Source organism: Lichenostomus cassidix, chromosome 20, assembly GCF_008360975.1.
Source record: "Lichenostomus cassidix isolate B80296 chromosome 20, HeHo_3.0, whole genome shotgun sequence".
Classification (NCBI taxonomy): domain Eukaryota; kingdom Metazoa; phylum Chordata; class Aves; order Passeriformes; family Meliphagidae; genus Lichenostomus; species Lichenostomus cassidix.
This window is the reverse complement of record NC_139500.1, coordinates 11,895,324-11,917,538: the sequence shown is the minus strand read 5'-3', so window position 1 is coordinate 11,917,538 and position 22,215 is coordinate 11,895,324. Positions and strand designations below refer to the sequence as shown.

Below are 22,215 nucleotides of genomic sequence, written 5' to 3'. Positions count from 1 at the left end.
CTGGCTTTGATTTATCAAAAAAGGATGGAAATGTGCCTTTGGAATATCCCCAGTGCCATAAGTGGGCAAATAAAGATGATGATGCACAGAAGGAAAGAGCCCTGTGACGGAAGAGGGATGTGGGATACAGGCAGGGCGAGCAGAGTTTTGGGATGGAGAGGGGACAGGAGCAATGGGCCATGCTCTGTCCTGCCTGTTGCATTCCTCTCACACAGCTGCCTCAGGCCAGAGGAGTTTTGATATGACCAGTTTGGATTTTTGCAGCATCCCATGGCTGCTGCCACCTCCTGCCCCAGCCACACTCGGCCTCTCTTCTCCTTGGCTGCTGCCAGAAGTTATTAAAGAACAAAACCCAAACAAAAACAAGAAAAGAAAACCTAAGGGGACCTGCAAGCTCTTCTTGCAGTGGTGGTAGTGAATCCTGAAACACAAATGTGCCAAGAAGTCGGGCAGGGGGTGGCTGGGGCTCGGCAGGGTGTCGGGAAGCACGGCGAGCTCTCCTGCCGACAGTGAGAAGGAGCCAAATATCCACAAACAAGTTTCCTGTCTGAAATTAATTTACTTACTGAAACAGCACTCAGCAAAACCTGTGATTAATATTTTCCTCCCTAGGCTCCTAACATGACAAAACAATAATTAATGAAATATGAAACTGAACCCGAGTTACAGTAAGTGTGAAAATATTATTGTTTCTTTCATCTTCCCTTCTCCTTCTCTTTATCCCTCCCAGCGGTGGGAGACACCGAGCCCCATGCTCTGCTTTCCAGGACAATACTCTGTACTGGCAGGGACACGTGGCTGATTTTTTGGCACCTGTCCCTGGTTACCTGGCACCCTGCTTGACAGAGGAAATCCAGCTGGGAGCTCAGGAGGAGGCTGTAGGGAAAGGTGTAGGGGAAGCAGCATGGTGGGGAGTGAGCCTGCTCCTTTTGGTTGTGTCCATCCCTGTGGGACAGTGATTAAATACAATAGAACAGCCAGAAGGCAGCTGGAGGATTCAATCCTAAATGCCACGTGCTGTGTTATTGTGCCCAATGTTTTCAATACCACCTTCCTTCAATCTATTCCCAGCTAAGGCACATCATTCTCTGGCCACACTCAGGTCTCACGCTGCCTCCATCCCAAAAGCACTCACAGGCAAGCAGCTTGTGGTTTTTAAGGGATCACTCACAGCTGGAATAAACCAGCAGAAGAGGGTTTTAAATAACAGCTTTAGCAGCAGAAAGACTTCTGTCTGGAAAGCTGAGTACCTCTGGGTACTCTGGGAGAGGGTGCCAGCCCCAGGAGAGGGTGGTGGCAAGGTGCCCATGGCCACTCCTGCCATGATGGATGGCAAGGCTGGGATGCTTTGTCCAAAAACATCCTTTGTCCTTCTCAAGGCAGGGACATCTTCCATTAAATCTGGTTGCTCGAAGCCCCATCCAACCTGGTCTGGAACACTTCCAGGGATCCAGGGGCATCTACAGTTTCTCTGGGAAACCTGTGCCAGGGCCTCACTACCCTCTGAATAAAAAACTTTCTTATATCTAATCTAAATCTCCCCCATTTTAAATCTAAATATCTAAATAGAATATAATCTAAATATAAGGTCACCTTGAATCCTGTTTACAGAGCAACTATTTAAATAAAGCAAATTGCTCAAATCTTCCAGTGGACTTTCTGAAATTTTCAATTTTGCCTGCATCTGTAAAGCACAAAAGGATTACATTCCGACAATTAGAGAACACTGTGAGGTTAAGCTAAAATATTGTGGAAATTATACATATGTTGTACACACATGCAAATTCACACACAGAGACTTGTTATTACATACTTATATATTTATATCCACACATAGAGATAACACCAGAGCCCCACATATCTAACCATGTATGTGTATGTGTATGAATATTGAGACTAGGGGCTCAGTTGGCTCCCTTGCTGCTGTACCAGGCTGGCTGGCACAGGGTTGGGCAACCAGGAGCTGTGGGACCAGGGGGGTGGTGCTCTGCAGCTCCTGCACCCCACAGCAGCCCCACTCCCACTCCCCACTCCCACCCAACTGTAAAACCACAAACCCCAGCTCCAAGGCAGCAGAGCAGAGACTGGGACTCAGCTCCAAAAACCAGGGAAAAGGGAACTATTTGGGAAAATAAACTACATTTGGAAGAGTCTTCCAACTCTTTTTTCCCCTTATGGTGGTTTGGGACAAGCCCAGGCTGTATTTGACTCACAGGAATAGAGCACCTGCTGGTGCAGGCTGTGCTCTGAGGGCTGTGAGAGGCAGGGGACGTGTCACTGTGACACCTTGTACCTCCTCTAATGACTCCAAGATCAATGGCACAGAAGATGAAGAAGAAAGTGATCTAATTTTCAGATCAACGGATTACACAAGTACACAAAGTATTCCCTGTCAGATAAACGTGTTACTTTGATTCCTTCCATCCTTCAGCTGAGGGAGCAGCAAAATGCTGTTGCATTGCCCATTTTTCATTCCTGCACTCCTTCTGTGACCCTGGAATGTGGAAGACCCCACCAGACTTTTATTTTATGTAGGAGACACAACGCTGATGGAATATTTCCCCTGCTAGTAGGGTGCTTTAGTTGTGCTGATAAATAATTGCCCAGATTTGCAAAACGCTCGGAGCACAAAGCAAGAAGAAGATTAAAAACTTTAAAAAAACAAACACCATAGCAACTAAATCTTGGCATGTGGGTCACAGGGAGCACAAGGGGCAAACTTAAAGATGACACAAAAAATGAGATGGACACAAAAAAAAAAAGTGGAGCTAGGGCAAGACTACAGCAGAGAGCCTAGGAGAGGAGCTGGGTGATGAGCTGGAGGCATCACTCCCTGCTCCTCACAGGAGCTGCTCTAACTCACCTGCAGGATGGGGAGCAGCCAAGTGAGAAACACAGTTTCCCACCACTCTGAGCTTCTGCTCATTGTCTGAGAGCTTTTTGGGAGCCTCATCCAGGAACTGATTCAGTTGAAAACATCAGGTTCAGCACCCAACCCTTCCAGTCAGCACTGACTCTTGCTCAGCATTGGGTTGGGAGATTTTGAGCTTGGTAATTAAAGCTCACTTGAAAGAGTTTCCTCCATCCTCAGGAGCCTCATGATTTACTGTAGCTCCTACTTGAACTCATACATGTCTTGTATTTCCAGACATTATGTAATGAGGTTTTTGTGGTCCACAGAGCTTTCTCACTGATCCTCTGAGTTTGCAGCCAACAGCAATGACTACACACACCAACAGTGAGAGAAAAGTTTTCAGATTTTACGTTAAATACTCCAAAACCTGTCATTTCACACACAAACCTTAGCCCAGTCTATCTTAACACCTCAGGTTAGAATGATCCAGGCACAAGAGGTTGATGCTCTGGTGGACCCCAGTTGTGTGAACTGTGTTGGCACTATTTCTCTCACCACTAATCACTAAATCTGACAGAGATGTTGTGGCAGATCCCACCAAACCCAGGGAGGGGATGGGTTACTCAAAGTGCCTGTTGAAGGTCACAAGGAGCTGGGAAGAAGAGTTTCATGTCTAGCCCTCTTCAGCAGCACAGCTCCTGTGCCTGACAGGACCATGCCTTCAGTAGGGACCCAAAAGGAAGAACAGGAACTTATCTATTCCACTTCAAGCTACAGCTGCTTCTTCTCAGAGACCATCTAATACTCGAGGAAAGCCTGTAAAACTCAAAACTTCCCTCAAGTCTACCTGGTGACAACAGAGGAGACCACAGACACAAAAATGCAGAGTGACATTTGCATGTATCTGTTGATGGCAGAGTCTGGAATCCAGTTTGGCCAACCTTCCATGCACAGGGAACACTTGGTTCCCACAGATCTCTGCACAAACCCCTGGAAGCTGGCATCTGGAATAAGGAGATAGCTGGGCTGATTTGGTCATGCTAAAATTGCCCACAACTTCCTGCATCTAAAGCCAGGGCACTGGAATCCAACAGGGAACAGGCTACACACTACAACACACAGCTTGAGCTCCTTCATCTTTTTGCTAGGAATAGGAAGGATCTAGTTTTTGAAAGGCTTAAAAGTTTAAGCTCTGCCCAGGCCAGGAAGCACAATCAGAGCTCCTAATATCTGAGAAAGAGCTTGGAATTAAAGGGGTTTCCTGAAGTCTGGTCTCAACAAACTCACTTAAACCTGCACACAAAAAGGAGTTAATTTACAGAATTTTCACAGAATGGTTTGGGCTGGAAGGGACATCAAATATCATCTCATTCCAACCATGCCATGGACAGAGACACTTTGGCTATCCCAGGTTGCTCCAAGCCCCATCTGACCTGGCCTTGGACATTTCCAAGGATGGAACCAACATCCTTGAGGAACCAGCAGGCCCATTGTGCCTCACCTTGCACTGACTGCACCCCAGTGCTCCCTTTCACTGGGTAAAGCAGCTTTTCTCTTTCTTTTCCTCACCTATTTATTGAAACAAATAAATAGTACCCAGCAGTACTTTGGCACAGTACCCAAGCCAATGGCCATGTGGTGACAATGTGAACGTGGTGCCTGTGCCACCCCAGCTGTGATGTCTCTAACCACTATAGCTGCTGTCAGGTGATAAATCAGATGCTCTTTAACTCCCTGGCTGAGCTCTGCACACACCACAGCACTGGAAACACAAGCTACAACCAATATTTTTACTGACAGGTGATAAATCACATGCCCTTTAACTTGTGTGCACCAGTTGCAAATTTATTTAATTAGAAATTCATGCTGACTCCTTCCCATGTATTATTATTTCCTGCATGATTTGCATGGGCTGTTGTTGGAATGCTTGCTGGGATTAAGGCTCTGGGAAGCCAAGGGAGCAGAGATCTTTGCTGCAGAGCACCACGACCTCTAGTGCTGTGCAGCTTGGAGAAATTACTGGCAGCAGGAAGAGTAACCAAAAATTTTTATGGACATTTGATGGGAAAGTGGGTCCCTGCCAGTAAAATCAACAGGTATGGCTTACACATGTAAACCTTGGGCTACCACTGGGAGCCTTCCCTGAAAACACAAAAAAAGAGCAGAAAACTCTTCCTCAAGCCTGCAGAATTCTGCATTTTCACACATTGTGCTGCAAAGACATACAGCTCTTTTTTAACTGCCTCTGGAGGTTTCTCCTCACCCCTGGGCAGCCTTTCAGAGTAGCACCATGACACCCAGCAAGCCCCAGTGCTCTCCCATGGGATCAGGGAAGGATTGCTAGCCAGTGCCCACCATGCTGGGAGCTGGTGAGGGACACAGCCATCCACTCCAGCCATGCTGCTTTCCACCAAAATTTGTTATACTCCTCATTTTGGCAAATTAAACCAACTCTCATTTCCAGCAGTTTTATCTGCATTTTTCTACAGACGCTTTCATGACACTGATAGTACTTTCAGCTCTGCTACAAAAGGGCATTTGTTAAAATATTCCATGGCTGCAGAAGACTCATAACAGATTCAGAAGCCCAGTGATAATCATAATAATTTTTTAGCACTTGTCTGCCAGACAGAATTATCAGCAAAAGAGGGGCCCTGTTATCTGCAGGAGTGGTATATGATATGTTCATTTCTTCCCCCCCCCTCCACAAACTTCAATTATTAATGATGGAAATTTTTCCTTGCCTATTCTCCCCTTGGTGGGAAAAACAGCCATTACTGACATTTGCCGATTTAAATCTAATCCTCCTCATCTGCATATAGACGAGGCTCTGTTTGACTCTGCCTATTGATCCAGCCAGGAAAAGGGACTCTATAACTTAATCTGATGTCAAACGCTGATGTGTCCTGTAGGAAATCGGCGCTGTAGATCTCCCTGCTATAAATATGTCACCAGAATTAACTGGAAGCACTAATAGGTCACTCAATGAGCTCCACGGTGCACACAGGGCACACCGAGGCTGCTGTCTTGCTACTTGTGATTGATGACACCAAAAATTAGCCAGAACAGAGGGTTGTCAGCCAGCCCAGGGACAAGGGACTCGCTGACACGCTTTGTTCTGCAGCATGTGCTGGGTCCCAGCCCAGCCCTGTCACTTCTGAGACATTTAACACACTTTCCATGAAAAAAAAGTAGAAAAAAAATCCTACTACAAGCATAAAACAATAGAAAATAAGTAGGATCTCGTCCAACTCTTCCTTCCTGCAGTTTTTCCCACTGCAGCACTGCCTTTGGTGAGCAGATAGAGCCAAGAAATTCTGGTGTCTTGTTGTAGGCAAAGAACCCCATGGAGGATGGCAGTGATGGCATCAGGACCTGGAAATGCAGCTCAGTAAGCTCTGGGGATCAAAGTGGTCCCAACTTGCTCACTCTGGGCTGGTTTCTGCACACCACACTCCAGCCAAAATACCTCAACCCAGGAAAAACCCTTCCCCTTTTAGCTGTGCCCCTTCTTCACTCACAGTTTATCACAGAATTGTGGAGTGGTTTGGGTTAGAAGGGACCTAAAAGATCATCTTGTTCCACCTCCTGCCACCTGCAGGGACACCTTCCACCATCCAGCTTGCTCCAAGCCACACTGGCATTCCCTGGGTTCAAACCACCATGCCAGGGATGGACAAGGATGGACCATTAGCCCCTCAGAATCAGGATTAATGACAGAGAAAATCAAACAGGAGTCAGCTTCTGGGTGATCTTGCTCTCACTGGCACCATGAAAAGCAGCAGTTTTTGTCCCAAAAATGTTCATGTTTCTCATGGGGGTGGAGGGCAGGACTCACACACAGAGCTGCCAATTCCCTTTACACATGAATGGGCCTCACACATGAATAAAGCCCTGGAAAAACATCTGACCCAGCCCTGATCAACTGCCCGTGCATGTGGAGCAGCCTGGAACATTCTCCCCATCCAGCTACAGCTTTGTTCTCTGGCCAAGAGGCAACTTGGACCAAATTGTCCTTGTTTTCCTGTACCAAAGGAGCCAAGACAGTGCCACATGGAGTGTCACCAAGGATGCAGGAGGAAAGGCTGTTCTCCAAAGGCACACACGTTCTGGTGGAGTCTTGAGTCTGATCCACCTCCAGTTATCTTCACAAAACCCAAAGCCAACCAGAAAACCTCAGAGAGTCCCCAGGACTGCCATGTCCAAAGCCAGTGCAATGCTTCCAGCAGTCCTGGCTGATGAGAAGGGCTCTTTTGCAGGGTTGTTTTCATGGCTATAAATTATTATTTGTGCCTGCAAAATGGTGATGCTGAAGGAGTCAGTCCAGCCAACTGAGTGCAAAGTTGTCTTCAGAAGGGATCTTTCAGGATTTCTTCAGCTTGTGAGCTGAGCCTCCTTGTGAAAAATAAACAAACCCAAGAAAAATTCAAGAAACATTAGAGGACAAAATTTGTTCAGATTTAAAACCTGACCTGAAACAGTCGGATGGAGCAGTGAGCAAATCAGAAAAGAATCCAGACTTGAATTTACTGGAATCTCACCCATTTTCATAGAATCACAGAATCATGGAATGGTTTGGGCTGGAAGAGACCTTAAAGCTCATCCCATTCCACCCCTGCCATGGGCAGGGACACCTTCCACTGTCCCAGGTTGCTCCAAGCCCTGTCCAAGCTGGTTTTGAACAATTCCAGAAATGGGGAGCCACAGCTGCTCTGGGCTACCTGTGCCAGGGCTAACATCTAATCTAAATCTCTCCTCTTTTAGTTAAAAACCCTTCCCCAGCTCTCCTCTGGCAATCCATCATCCCTGATACGAGGGGTGGGGGTTATCCTCGGAGCTGCACTGCAGTTAATGTGGGAGCCAGGTGTTCCCTAATCCCCCACCACAGAGAATATTCTAACTCTTAGCACTGCAACAAGCACAGGCGCTTTCAGCAGGCAGAGAACATTACCAGGCTCACCTCAAGCAGGGGAGCAAGCAGCGTTTCCAAACAGCAACTGGATTTGTCCTCGTTATTTACCCGAACAGATGTTCACTGTGATACTTCCCGAATCCTGGAGCTGGATATTTGTCAGCGTTAATGGGATTTCCAGGAGCTAGTTTGCTTTAGGAGCTCGTTTCCTCATTCAAATTGTAACCATCATCGTTTTCTGGTGTGCGTTGCCTCTTTTGCTCATGATTATCTTCCTGGGTTTTCACTTTTCCCTGGGTCACCGAGTGCAGATCCATTCTAATTACTGTCATTTTAGCTTTTGTGCTGCACACTCCAGGAGCTGGGCTGCATAAATAAGTAATGCATGTGCTCTTTGTAGGCTTTGCTAACCGAGACAGAGCCCTGCTCATCGTGTCATGAGCTCACCTGAGGCCCAGCCCAGGGAGGATCCAGCACACTCACCAGGCTCCCCCTAAAATGGATTTTAGCATCATTTCATTCATCTGTGCTCACACAGGGATGCCCTCCTTCTGCTGTCCCTCCTCGGGGTGGATGCTGATCTGCCTGCCCAAGGGGATGTAGTTATCCTAACACAGCAGCAATCACTCCAGAGGTTTGTTAAATTAACAGGATCATGGCAAACGCCTCATGCTGATGGAAAGGCTTAAATCAACAATGAAATGCTGCCCAGCTGGGGGGCTGCTGCCCTCTGAGCCCCATGCTGCTTCAGAGCCATGTGCCACACAGAGAAACATCCAAGCTAATTGTCTTTAAACCCTCAAAGCCTCTCTCTTTGGGAAGTCACTGCCCTTCCCCACCAGCTCTCTCTCACTGTGCCCTTGTACGGAAGAGGAAGGTGAGAGGATGTGACAGAAGTGCAGGATAACGATCTGCAAGTGATGACTTCAGGTGGTTGGGGAGTGTGGTGGCCAAAACAATGAAGGTGCTGCACCCTGGCCCCTCTCACAGGGTGCATCCTTCCCACAGAGAGAGACAGAACATCAGAACGTAACCGCATGGTGACAATGTAGTTCTGCACCACGAGCTGCAAGGACACAGAGCTCCTGCCAGGGCTGTCACCTGGACACCCCAGCAGGGAGCAGGGAACCACAGAGTGCCCCAGGAAGAGGGGAAGGACCAGGAGAGGTGGCTTTGAACGAGGAGGATGAGTTGGTTGTGAGTGAGGGGATCAGAGGTGTGTCAGCCAGACACAGATCTCTGTGGCTGTGAGGAAGGTGGGAGTCACCACAGGTCAAATACTTGGTGGGCAAGACAAGGATGGGTATGCACATAATGTAATGGCCTAATTCCTGCTAAATGTCTTTTTTTTTTTCTTTTTATAATAAAAATTATTTCCAGTAAGAGAAAGTCATGCAGCCAGCACATGCAGCCATTGCTTCCAGGAGTAGTGGGATGCCCCAAATGGGACCTGCCACAGCTGTCAGGGCTGTCCCCACACCCTGATCTGGCCAGGGGGAATAGCCATGAACATACTTCTGACCACTACAGGCTGGACTACAAGTGTCAGGAGCCTTCAAATAAAGTTTAAAAATTACATGCAATTACCAATTGACTTATTAACGAGATAACTATTTTTTCTCCACTCTCGTTTGCAGGAAGGACTTTTCTTTCCCTCTCCTGCTGCAGCCCAGGACAGCTGAGAGGATGCAGAGCAAGCCTGAGGCTGCTCATTCAAGCTGGCTGGAGGTGCTCCGTGCAAACCCTCGAAGGAACGAGGGTTCGTTTGCTCAGCTGTGCACAAACCCCACAAAAACCAATAAATAACCTCACCAAACTCCTGCAAACATCCACCAGGCTGCGAGTCAGCCAGCAGAGCAGCTCTGTCAACAGTTACCTGCAGGGCGTCGCGTTCAGTAGAACACAATGGCATCGACACCCAGTTTGGGAACAGACAGGAGAATCACAGGAACCTCACTCGGGATCACAGGCTTGGCCAGCCCTGCTGGCACACGGACCAGGTGTCACTCAGCACGTCCTTCAGCTGACATCTGCCACCGGGCTGACGCACAAGGACTCTGCCTTGCATCACCGAGTGGGTGCAAACCTCTAAGAACAAGCTATTTTCAGAGGCCTCGTAATTCTCACGAATCTTATCTAAAGGACTTTGTCTTTGTATCTTTATCAGAAATGTTCTCCTGCTTATCTGATAAGGCGGAGCTGTAAGGAGATGCCAATGACGGCAGGGGCTGGCATTTCTTTGGGCAAGAGCAGAGCACAGCTCGCTGCCCCAGGGGTGACCTGGCCTTGGGCAGAGGGCAGGACAGAGAGGTCCCCGTGCTGTGGGGACATACATGGCCACCTGCAGAGGTGGCTCCCTGGCTCTGCTCACTGCCACCAAGGCAACCAGCAGCTCCTCCCTGAGCCTGTTTCAATGCCAGCCACGAATAATGATCAACACTGAGCGTGTCGCCAGCAGAACAATGCAGAAACCACAACCAAGCGGTAGAAATATTAAACTAAGCATCAGTGCTCCATCAGTTGCAGGAAATATGGTTTTAAATTAAAAGAGGAGAGATTTAGATTAGATAAAAGGAAGAAATTCTGTACTCAGAGGGTGGGGAGGCCCTGGCACAAGGTGCCCAGAGAAGCTGTGGCTGCCCCTGGATCCCGGGCAATGCCCAAGGCCAGGCTGGACAGGGCTTGGAGCAACCTGGGATAGAGGAAGGTGTCCCTGCCATGACAGTGTGGGTGCCACCAGATGGTCTTTCAGGTTGCTTGCAGCCCAAGCCATTCTGTGATTCTCTGATTACCAGATTCAAAAGGTTTAGACAGGACTTAGGTGATTTTAATCTATGGTTTATTAAGCTGGTAGTTGGGTATTGTGGCTTTAAGACTGTGCCAGGAAGAGAGAAATAAAAACCAGGACAACCCCAGCTGGGATATCACTCCCCAAAAAAGCTGCTAATCTCCTTTCTCAACCAGACCTAGGTTTGCAAACAGGCAAACATTTGTTGCATTTCCTTTGCTTCCAGGAAAGGGCATCATCTTGTTACCATAATTTAATAGCAGAATGTTGAAGAGAGCATCTCCCATCTTCCAACCAGAGCAGACTTTGAATTCCATCTTCCTCCCTGCTCCAGGATTTACTCTCAATACCCACATGCCAACTTAATCAAGCAGTCACATCATTCTAGTTCCAAGTAATCCTGCACTGTAGGATCTGCTGCAGCTGGTCAGGCCAATTAGTTCAACAGCTTTTCTTTGGAAATAATGATTGGGAAGCTTCAAAAAAACCAAAGCATTGTATCGGAGAAGATGTATGGATAATGACAAATTAAATCCACATATTGCCTAGAACTGCAAAGGGCTGAAACAACTCCGGGGATCAGCTCTGACAAGCCCTTGCTGGGTTTTAGCAGTGCAGCAGAGCCCATGAGTGACAAGGAACAGGAACAACAAGTCCAAAGGAACACAGAAATGAGGGATAAAAAGATGTATGAAAAAAATAACTCCCAAACCCATGTGTCAGTTACTGGTTGTCCTTTTGAGTTGAGCACAGGTATGTTTGACTTTATATTAAGAGTGAACATTTATTTAACTCTTAGCAGATTACTCAACCCTTGGCAGGTATGGGGTGGTTTAACCCCAGAGAAGAACTCAGCACCATGAAGCCACCTGCTCCCTGTACCTTCCCAGGGGGAGGGGGAGGAGAATTAGAAAGAAAGAAAACCCATGGGGTGAGATAAGAACAGTTTAACACCGAAATAAAGCAAAAATTAATAGCAATAATAAAAATAATTTTAGTGAATGGGGGAGTGAGAGAGAGAGAGAGAAAGGAATGAAGCCCAAGAAAGACAAGTGATGCCCAATACAGTCACTTGTCCCCTGCAGTCAATTGCCCAGGAGGAACTGGTCCCTCCTGGCCAACTCCCTCCCAGTTTCTATACTGGACATGATGGTCTATGGTATGGAATATCCCCCTGGCCAGTTTGGGTCACTCATCCTGGCCATGCTCCCTCCTGGCTTCTCCTGCTGGCTGGCAGAGATTGGGAAACTGCAAAGTCCTTGATTTACAGTAAGCACTGCTTAGCAACAACCCAAACATCAGTGTGTTATCAACATTACAGGCACACTAAACCCAAAACACAGCACTGTTTTGTGCTACTAGGAAGAAAATCACCCCTGTCCCAGGCAAAACCAGAGGAGTGCACAGTACCTTATGCCCATATGGAGGTCCTTGACTCGCACTGGCACTTGGAAATTCCAGCCCAGCTGAGCAGGCACTGCGACCTGCAGCCCTCACTGCACTCATGCTGCTGCCATCAGGCAATGCTAACAGCAAACCCACAGTGAGTCACACCTGCACTGCTGCAGGAAGGCTTTACAGTCATTTCATATCCTGCCTGGAGGTCACATTCACACCTGGCACGTGCACACGGATTTGGGGCACACTCACTCACAGCCAGCATGAACACAGCTGCCAATGGCTAACGCTGGGAATGATGAAGTTACAAGCTGGCCAGAAAGGATTTCAGTGTTTCTTCATGAAAAGGGGAAAGAGAGAAGAGAAGAGAAGAGAAGAGAAGAGAAGAGAAGAGAAGAGAAGAGAAGAGAAGAGAAGAGAAGAGAAGAGAAGAGAAGAGAAGAGAAGAGAAGAGAAGAGAAGAGAAGAGGGAAGGGGAGGGGAAGGGAAGGGAAGGGAAGAAGAAAAAAGAAAAGAAAAAAGAAAAAAAAAGAAAAGAAAAGAAAAGAAAAGAAAAGAAAAGAAAAGAAAAGAAAAGAAAAGAAAAGAAAAGAAAAGAAAAGAGAAAAGACCAGAAATGGTTCATCAGATAGTTATAAGTAGCTAGAAACAAAAACCACAGCCACTTAAAGCTTGTGCACAGTGAAGTTCTGGGGCACTCACCTCCTGGTTTTGTTTCAATTAAGACAAAAGCAGGGTTTATTTTCAGATCTGTAATAAAAATAAAATACCAAAGGCCAAGCTGCTGAGCCCTGCACTGGGTGGGAAGCCAGCAGGGAGCAGGAGCCTGCAGGGAGCAGCCACCAGTGAGCTTTACTGGTCTCACTGGAGGCCACCCTGCTGTGTGCAACTCTTCCACAGCTCCTCAATCCCCCATTCAATCCTACGTTTGTTGCAGCAAAGTCCCATTTCCACTGCGAGAGGAAACTCTCCACCTTCACGCTTGTCTCCTCTGGTTTTCTTCCCTTCATTCCTGATTTCACCATGTTCACATTGATGTTTCTCAATACCCCACAAGGCAGGTGCAGAGGCATCAGGGTTTATTCTTTCTTGGGAAGGAAGAAGGATAATCCAACATATTTATTTACAGGAAGAAACAGAGAAATGTGATGGAGCAAAGTCCTACATGCCCAACATGTGACACACCAGGTAGGGGAGAAACTCCTGTGTGCAGATTAGAAGTTGGTCATTAAACACTCAGCATCTCTGTCCAGTAAAGAATCACTTTACATTCATTGTGCTGCACCTTCAGTTACAGCTGGGGAAGCCTCAGCCTGCTGGGGCAGAAAATCAGAACTGGCAGGAAGAGCAGGCAGGAAGAAAAGGCAGGAGAGGGCTGGGCAAGAGCACAAAGGCAGCAATGTAGTGAGTGAGAAAGGAAATTAATGCAGCTTCCAGCCCCACAAGTCTCCCTTCAGCATCAGCAGTGGGTCCTGCAGGGGTGCAAAGCAGCTCATTCCCCCAGCCCAGCTGCCAAACAGGTGATCTCCAACACCAGCCACCTGTGCCAACCCCTCTGCCACGGGAGGTGCCCACACTGGGGCTCAGCCTGTGCCCACCACGTGCCAGGGGCTGGCATCACACTGGGGTCTCCTCCTGGAAGGATCCAGGCAGGCCTGAGGTCAGTGAGCTGCTCTGCTCAAAGAGCCCATTGGTTTTCAGGATGCTTTTTCAGTTTTTCTTACAGTTTGATGACATCAACAAAGACATCAAGAGCTGGAACACGCTGCATTTTGGGGCATTTGAAGTCCTGGATGGTGACCTCAGCTGCTGGGACATCCAGTGTGGTGGCACAGGTTGGCAGATGCTGCTGAACACCCCAAATCATCCCAGGACACATTGCTGCATCTTCCTCCCTGCCCCTCTATCCTCGTCTAATCAAACCTGCCAGCATCCAACTCCAACCTCTGGCAAAGGCAGGAATTTAACAGAGTTATCCTGAGCTGCACCAAAACCCAGCTATATTCAAATTCCACAAATTCAGATTCTCCATCGTGGCCTTGGTTGATTTCAAAATCACCATGTGGCCCTTTTTGCACCTCCCACCTGAAAAAGAACGAGAGGCAGGGCCAGCCAGAGCAGAGCCTTCCTTCCTCCTCCCCATCAATGTTTTATCACAGCAAACACCTGCCACCAAAACAAGCCCTGGGAGAAACAGGAGGTTCGTGGAACTGCCTCAACAGCAGCACAGACACCACAGGAAACAAAACAACCTGTGCACAGAGAAGAGCAGAGCCCACAGAGCAAATGTTTGTGTGCTCCAGGGACAGGACAAATTCTGCTTTTGCTGACACGGGGGTGGGACTGCTCTGTCCCCATCACTTTCAGCTACAGCTTCTGCAAAGGGCCATGCAGGCAATGCAAAACCTTTTCCAAATATGCTCAGTTTGGGGAGTTTCACTGTAGTCAAAGGCAGGAAAGTGATTCCCTGCATGGAGTCACCAGCTCAGAGGCTTGGCACTAGGAGTGTCCCTGTGAAAGCACTGGGACTCAGAGCAGGATGGTGCACGGGGACAAGGGACATCAAAGAATGAGAAACACAGGCAAACCTTCATGTTTGCCTCTGAAGGATTCAGACTCAGCTTGCAAGAGCTGATCAGGCCCCCTGCCCAGGTACAAAGCAATCATCACCTTTTCTTTTTGCTTTAACCTTCAGAGAACAGAGCCAAGTCCAAAATACACCTACTGCTACCAACTTCTACAGAGTCAGGAGCTGCATGGGAAACATCCTGCCTCCTGAATTCCATCCATGACACAGGCACTCCTTGATGCCAGTGCTGCTGGGATGACACCTCCAGGGAAGCATCATTTGTTTATTACAGAGCATGCAGGGATGGAGAAATTGGAGGTTATTATTTCCATTGGAGATGTGATTTCAGGCTGTGAGAAAATTTTAGGCTGCACAAGCCTGAAATAACTCCCTAGGCCAAATTTACAACTGGTAACAGGCAGAACTATCACAGTCACTTGTCATTTTATTAAAGGCCTGTGTGACCCCCTGACCTGCACAGGCTCTGGAGCTGCCAGCCCAGGAACTGAAAGCAGCACTGTCAGAGGCCAGGTCTCTTCTCACAGGATTAGTTTGGGCTCAGTATGGATTTTAAGGCATTAAACAACACAGTGGAATGGCTCTTCTCACAGTCACATCTCCCATGAAGGGAACACAAAGATGCTCCCAGGATGGAGCTCCTCTGCTCTGGAGCCAGGCTGGGAGAGCTGAGAGTGCTCGCCTGGAGAGGAGAAGATCCAGGGATACCTCAGAGCTCCTGCCAGTGCCTAAAGGGGCTCCAGAAGAGCTGGAGAGGGACCTGGGACAAGGGATGGAGGGACAGGACAAGGGAATGGCTTCAAACTGCCAGAGGGTCAATTTAGATGAGATATTAGAAAAGTTTTTTACAATAAGGGTGGTGAAACACTGGCACAGGTTAGCTAGAGAAGAGGAAGATGCCCCAACCTTTGGAAGTGTTCAAGGCCAGGCTGGATGGAGCTCTGAGCAGTCTGGTCTAGTGGAAGGTGGCCAAGTTGTATCAAAGGATGTGACAAACACCAGATCACGTTCTGTGGGTACACTACACACTCAGCAGTGCTGCAGGGGGCTGCAAGACCACAAAATGTTTTGGGCTGTCCTTTCCTGGAAATTGGAATTGTGTATCTCCCAGGACACAGCCTTGTACCTGGAGCCATTTCTGCTGGGTTCTGAGGAGGCTGCAGCAGGAATGACACACAGGGACACCCCTGGCTCACACCAGAGGCTCTTCTTGGCTCCATCATGGAGATAAGGAAAGTCCCTCCTGATTTACACTGTTTATGTCACCTTCTCTATCAAAATAAAACCAACCATGAGGCTGTGGTCATTGGCTGTACCAAGTTCACCCACAGCAGGAATTGTCCCCAAATCTGTGACACCCACCCTCCCCTGGCTGCTTGCAAGGACAGACCCTTCTCCCTGAGCTCACTCTCCCAGGCTGTGCAGCGTGAGGACAAAACTCAATATTACTCCACAGGAAATATTGAGAAATCCAGTCTCTTTGGTAAAGTGATCCTTCCTAAGCCGGAAAACCACACTGCCATGATTGATGGAGTGGCTCCCCTTCCAAACAGGCAGCTCATGCAGACAATCCCAAAAGGCAGACCCGAGCCCAGAGTGAGCACGTACAACTGCCTGCAGAGACAAGGGTTAACAATCTTATCTGGGGTCACCAGAAGAAATTCCAAGTAAAACCCACAGCACACAGATTTCCTGCTTTCTAACCCAGTGCCCTATTTATACCTCTCTTTCTTCACAATGCCAGTGACAGCTTTTTCCTCACTCAGAGGCATGTTTCCTGCTTTCTGAATTGTGACTTTCATTTGTAGCTCATTTCCATAACCTCCGAAATAGAGTTTCAGTGGAAGTGTTAAATGTACTGATAAATTCTTCATGAATCTCAAAGTTATTGGCAGAGAGAATGGGGGCAATTTACCCTGTACCAGTCAATTGAAAATTATATATTTCAGAATCCTCTAATGGAACGCAGCAAGGTTTAACTCTGACTGATAAAGTAACGCCTTCCTGAGGATGAAGCAAATAACAGAACCTATTTCCAAAATGCAAAGTCCCCAGCGTGATGGCAAACAGGCTCATCAGTGCACAGTGACCTTCACAGTCCTCAGTCTTTATCACAGAGCACAAGCTCAGTGATCACGTGCAGAGCAGCACCCAAACAGCCCTTGGTGTTCATCCCACAGCGGGAGAGCAGTGAGAGGGAGGGAATGGGGATTCTGCCTGTTTATTCCTCTCTTGTGATATCCCACCTAAAGGGGCTCCAGGAGAGCTGGAGAGGGATTTGGGACAAGGGATGGAGTGACAGGACACAGGGAATGGATTCCCACTGCCAGAGGGCAGGGATGGATGGGATATTGGGAAGGAATTCCTCCCTGTGAGGGTGGGGAGGCCCTGGCACAGGGTGCCCAGAGAAGCTGTGGCTGCCCCTGGATCCCTGCAAGTGTCCAAGGCCATGCTGGACCTTCCAAAACATGGGATAGAGGAAGGTGTCCCTGCCCATGGCAGGGGGTGGAATGACAGGAGTCTTAATGTCCTTTCCAACCCGAACCATCCCGAGATTCTGTGATTCCATCTGATCAGGCTGCACTTTGATGAACAAAACATTTTCTGTGTGCTCTTTGCCAGGAGCATGGCATGGTCCAGCTGCTGCCACTCCTCTGGTTTCTCTATTTTAAAAAGCAAGAAAGGGGAAAAAAAAGAGGGAAAGAGAGAAAAAATAGTCTTATCTGATCCTTATCCCTTCCAGAGCAGGAGCATCTTCAAAACCACTGGCTGAACAAGTTGCACTAAATAATTAGGACACATGGGGGGACTAAAAGTAAAGAAAGACTAAAGCACAGATTTGCTGCAACGTTTCCACTTCACTGGAGTCAGAAACAAGACACAAGGTGCCTATTCTGGAAAACCAGATGTGGCTGTGACTGAACAAAACAGTATGGACAGGAGGCAGGCAGGGAAAGAAAACCCACAAAAGTCATTGTGACTTATGTTAGAATCTGAAGGTCAGAATGGAAATAGCAAAGCTAGGGGTGGAGCTGCCTTGCAGGAGCACCAGGAATCCTGTGGGGTGTGGGAGCCCTACCTGAGCTGTGGGGAGGGTAAGGAAACATGAGGTTAGATCCCCTGGCAGGAAAAGCATCCAGCTAGGAAATTCCACCAGCTCACCTTCCCCGGAGGGGATGGACGAGGGAGAAACCAGGGACTGAAGTGTTTGCAATGAGACCAAGTGCCATAGCATCCTTTGGGAGCAGCCCAGGGCAGGCTGACAGACCTGAGGGGACTGTGCCATCCCCTCCATCACCCTGACACTGCATGCAGCTCGTTCAGAATCACCCAGGGACAGCACAACAAAAGCCACGAGGAGCACGAGGTGCCTGTGATCAGAAAGGTCCCACGTGGTGACACAGCGAGCCCAGAGCAAGGGGCACAGACCCTGCTGCAAGGCAGCTGCCTGTCCTCACCCCTCCTGGAGAGCTGTCAGAGGTCACAACTCGAGCACAGTCATCACAGTCAGGTGTCACCGAGACCAAAACAGTGCTCACTTCAAAATGGAGTTGAAAACGTTGGGATGAAGCAGAGGAATGAGGGAATAGGACTGGACAGGGCAGCAGAGCTGCTCCCAGCTCAGGCTCTCCTACAGGAACACACAGCTCCCTGCCCCATATAAAATATTTGTGCATCCTACATAATTTAGAATCCTATTAAATAACTTGACTCCCTTATTTTTCACAGCAGCAAATTCCATGAATTTTGCATGGAATAAAAATTTAGCAATCATAGCAGTTGCTAATTTCTGTGCTGTGCTCAGAGCAGCCTTTCACTTCCCCATAATGATTTTAAAACATTATCCTGCTGTTTCCTTTTTTCTATGGCTGGCATTGAAGAGCTCTGCAAACTATTTGAATTGCGCTGCTCTGAAAAAAAAATCCTGTAGGGGAGGAAAAATTAAATTCAATCATCACTCTACCCTCTGTGAACTGTGAAAGTCTTGGGAACATGAAAAGGTGCTTTCGAAAGGATGTTAAGCATTCAAAAGATTAGACAGCAATGTGCAATTAAATGTGTTCCACAACCCTTTGTCAGAGTATCCAAAACCTTACTTCTGCATGAACTTCAAATCCTCCCACTGGGAGCTTGTTCAAGTGGTTTACTTTAAACCTGTACTTTAGATATTCCATACCTTTCACTTTTATAATTCTTCAGCATATGCTAACACTGGCAGAGTTAATAGTAACTGACTAATTTTAAACCCTGTGATTACTGGAGCTGATTTATATAGTAGCTTCACTTCACAATACTGCGAATCAGGCACGCGGTAATTGCCAAGTTCAATTTTAGCTCTGTCACACTGAAGCATTAGTTTTTATGCCTCAGCTGTTGCCTCCTCCATGCTAGAGAGGTAAGTTGATAATGCAGTAGGTTTTGCTGTTAAATATCACAATATTATGATACCCCATGTCAGATTCTTGCAAGCTTTGTGAGCTATGCATCATCTATTAACTAAATACTTTTATTAAGGGAATGGTTTGAAAAGGTTCCTATTCTAATTTAGCTCAGAGCGCTGAATACTGGAAAAGGGGGGGAAAATGCAATGATTTAATTCACCAGCAAAAGTGACTTGGTGGAGAGAAGCACTCATCATCATCATCATTATCATGGAGCTGTGGTAGGAAATGTGAAGGGATTGAACACAAAGACTCCAGCTGAGGCACCTCACCCTGGCAGGAGGTGCCAGGAGCTGCTTCACCCCTCCAAACCAGGAGCTTTGGGGCTCCAGGTCCCTGTCCAACAGCAAGAGGCATCCTGACGAAAGAATGGACATCCTGGGAAAACCTTCTCTCCCATCCCCATGGATGCTGCTGGCAGGGCTCATGGAGCCTGGTGGGGCAAGCAGAGAGGTGAAAGTTGAGGAGATGAACACCAGAGAGCTCTTGCCAAGAAGAGCTGGGGCTCCACAGCTCAGGGATGAGCTGCACTTGCAGGAGGAATGAGACTGTGCTTCTGCTGCCTTGCAGCTGAACCAACACACACAGCTGGGCATTACCAGTAATCTCTTAATAGCACTTAAATCCACCTCTCTCCTGGGCTTCATGCTAGAAGATTTCCTTTCTTTTTTTTTTCGCTATTAAAATCTGCTCATATCAAATGTAACAAATGTGGGTAAACTGGAACTGCTTCCTTTCCCATTCACACATTCCTTGGGGCTCAGGATCAATGAAGGTGCTAACACAAGCTGGAGCCATGAAGCATCAGAGAAGGCTTTATGGACAAAACACAGCCCTGGGGTGGATCTGGGCACCTCAGCCATCCCAGGGGCACAGGAATGGGGTCTCTGCTCTGGTCCATGGTTGATCTTTGCAATTCTTTGCAAGGAAAGAGCAGAATGCAGCAGAAAAGTCTTTCTGCACAGCCAGGCATTCACTCCTGTTGGACAACCTGCAGTGATTTTAACCCCTTCCTCCCCTCCACAGCTCCCTCATCCCCAGGCAGATGCAGACACACCAGTCCAAGCCAACACCCACCCTGTGGGGGCTCCAGGGACCCTCCTGTGATGCCACTGCTCAGCAGTCACTTGGCCACTCACTGGGGAAATTCTCTCTATCAGCACCATCCTTCCCTGAAGAACCACAGGGCAGACATGGGATCCACGATATTCTTCCAGCTCTGAAGTTCATTGCTTAGCAACTCAGCAAAACCCATGGGGACAGTGGTCACCAGTCTAGAGGCCACCTCTCCCACCCTGGAGCAAGGCAAGGAGCCTGAAAATGGGTAAGCTCCTCTTTACTATTTTTTTCCCCCAGTTTTCCAAAAGGAAAAGAATCTGTCAACATGCTAAACAGGGAGCATCCTGCAAGCCTGGAGAGCTGGAGGTGCATTCCACCGTGGCTCAGAGCAGTGTCCAGAGCTCCCACAGCACAAATTCCCTGCAGCCTTTCACAGGAGAAGGTGGGACACTTCACACTCAGAGAATGAGGAAGGAAGAATGTGGGAATTTCGCCAATAGTGTGGTCACTGGGAGGAAGGAATAGGATGGATTAATTTTTCAGCTTTGATGATTTTGGTAAAACCAAAGCCACGTGCCTCAGAATGCTTCAGGAACTCGCTCCACAAATTAATCAACCACAGTGCCCAGGGAATTCAGAGGTGGAGTTGATTCTTTGATGTCTGAAGTCACAATTTTTTGCAACCCACCAGGGATGTCTGACCAATCCCATTTGTTGCAGAGCCTCTTCCAAGCTCAGTGCTGCTGATGCAGCAGCCTGCTGTGAGCATCAGCCCCTGTGGAACAGAGCTGTAGGATGCTGATGGCATCAATGCTTTCTGAGGTCTTCTGCAACCAAAGCTCAGCTTAAACCACACTTTCTCACTTGCATCACACCTGTGCTTTCTTCACATCACCTAAGGATTGCCTTGAGTGCAAACTCCCCATGGAGCAGACAGAGGCCACAGCCCAGCTGCAATCTCACTGAGCCCATGGCTTACAGGAACACAGATTTCCCTGGCAGAAGGACAGGGAGGAGCAGTCTGGTGTCACACAGGGCAGGACCCTGCTCTGCTCTGAGCACCAGTGCCACACACACTCACAGCACTGAGATTCTTCTAAGAAATAACCCTGGAAAGAAATTCCCTGGTAGCAGTATGATTTCTCTCTCCCTTATACACCCACATATCCACCCTTTGCCCATCCTAGCTATTTCTTTTAGCAACCATCCTTTCTTAAGTGCCCAGCAGGTCTTTTTTCAGCTGCAGCCCCAAAACTCTGCTGGGCCACACGTCATTGCAGTAATACCCAACAAGTTTAGACAGAGCTTTGTGCCCACAGCAGCCACAAAGGAAGCCAGCAGAGCTCATCTGTATCCTCTGCTCATGCACAGCTGGGAGTCTCCACAGCCACCTCTGCACATCTGCCTGCAAAGCAGCCAGGGAGGTTTGCATCCTATGGACACATCCTTGCCAGAAAAAAGGGTTTGGGTTGCAAGGGACCTTAAAGCCCAACCAGTTTCACCCTCTGCCATGGGCAGGGACACCTTCCACTATCCCAGGTTGCTCCAAACCCCAGCCTGGCCTTGAACACATCCAGGGATGGAGCAGCCACAGCTTCTCTGGGCACTCTGTGCCAGTGTTTTATCACTGTCATTGTAAAAAGAAAAAAATTCCTTCTTTTGATCCGGTTTAAATTGACCCTCTATTTAAAACCATCACTGTCGCTGTTGAGCAGCTAGCAGAGTAACGAAGGCACCAGTTCTCAGTGGCAAGAAGGAATGACCTTTATTGTTTTGATTTCATCACATATATAGAGTTTTCAAAAGTCACCCAGATTGGTCAGTCAGAAGCCTTCCCCCAGGCCTGATTGGCCAGGCCTGCACTGCCCAAGTTCTAGGACACTGTTCCAATAACATCCAAACGTTATCTTTATTTATAAAACACAAGAAAAATTCTCATGGGAAAAACCTGTGCTAGCCACACATCACCCCTTGTTCTGTAGCAATAGGCCCTGCCTAAAAGGTTTGTCCCCATCTTTAGCAGCGCTCTTTAAGTACTGAATACACAAGACCTGGAGCTTGTACAGCATTTTACCACCCATAATTTCATGGTTTCACAGCAGCTATGAGCCCTGTTTCACTCTGGGACAGAAAAGGGACATTGCCACAACCAACACGGGAATGCAGAATGCTGAA

At 47.9% G+C, this 22,215-nt stretch overlaps 1 protein-coding gene across 2 annotated transcripts in view; it reads right to left on the bottom strand.

The window, feature by feature from the left end:
- LOC146428837 (TOX high mobility group box family member 2-like) overlaps positions 1-22,215 on the bottom strand; it is an 84,661-nt gene that overhangs the window by 46,707 nt on the left and 15,739 nt on the right. Inside the window, exon 1 of one of the 2 annotated variants that reach the window (XM_085079677.1) lies at positions 11,965-12,116. The exons of the other annotated variant lie outside the window; for it this stretch is intronic. Coding sequence (XP_084935803.1) covers positions 11,965-12,060 — 96 coding nt within the window. The 5' untranslated portion in view covers positions 12,061-12,116. Of the gene's footprint in view, positions 1-11,964; positions 12,117-22,215 lie in introns of those variants that run through there. 2 annotated transcript variants of the gene reach the window in all.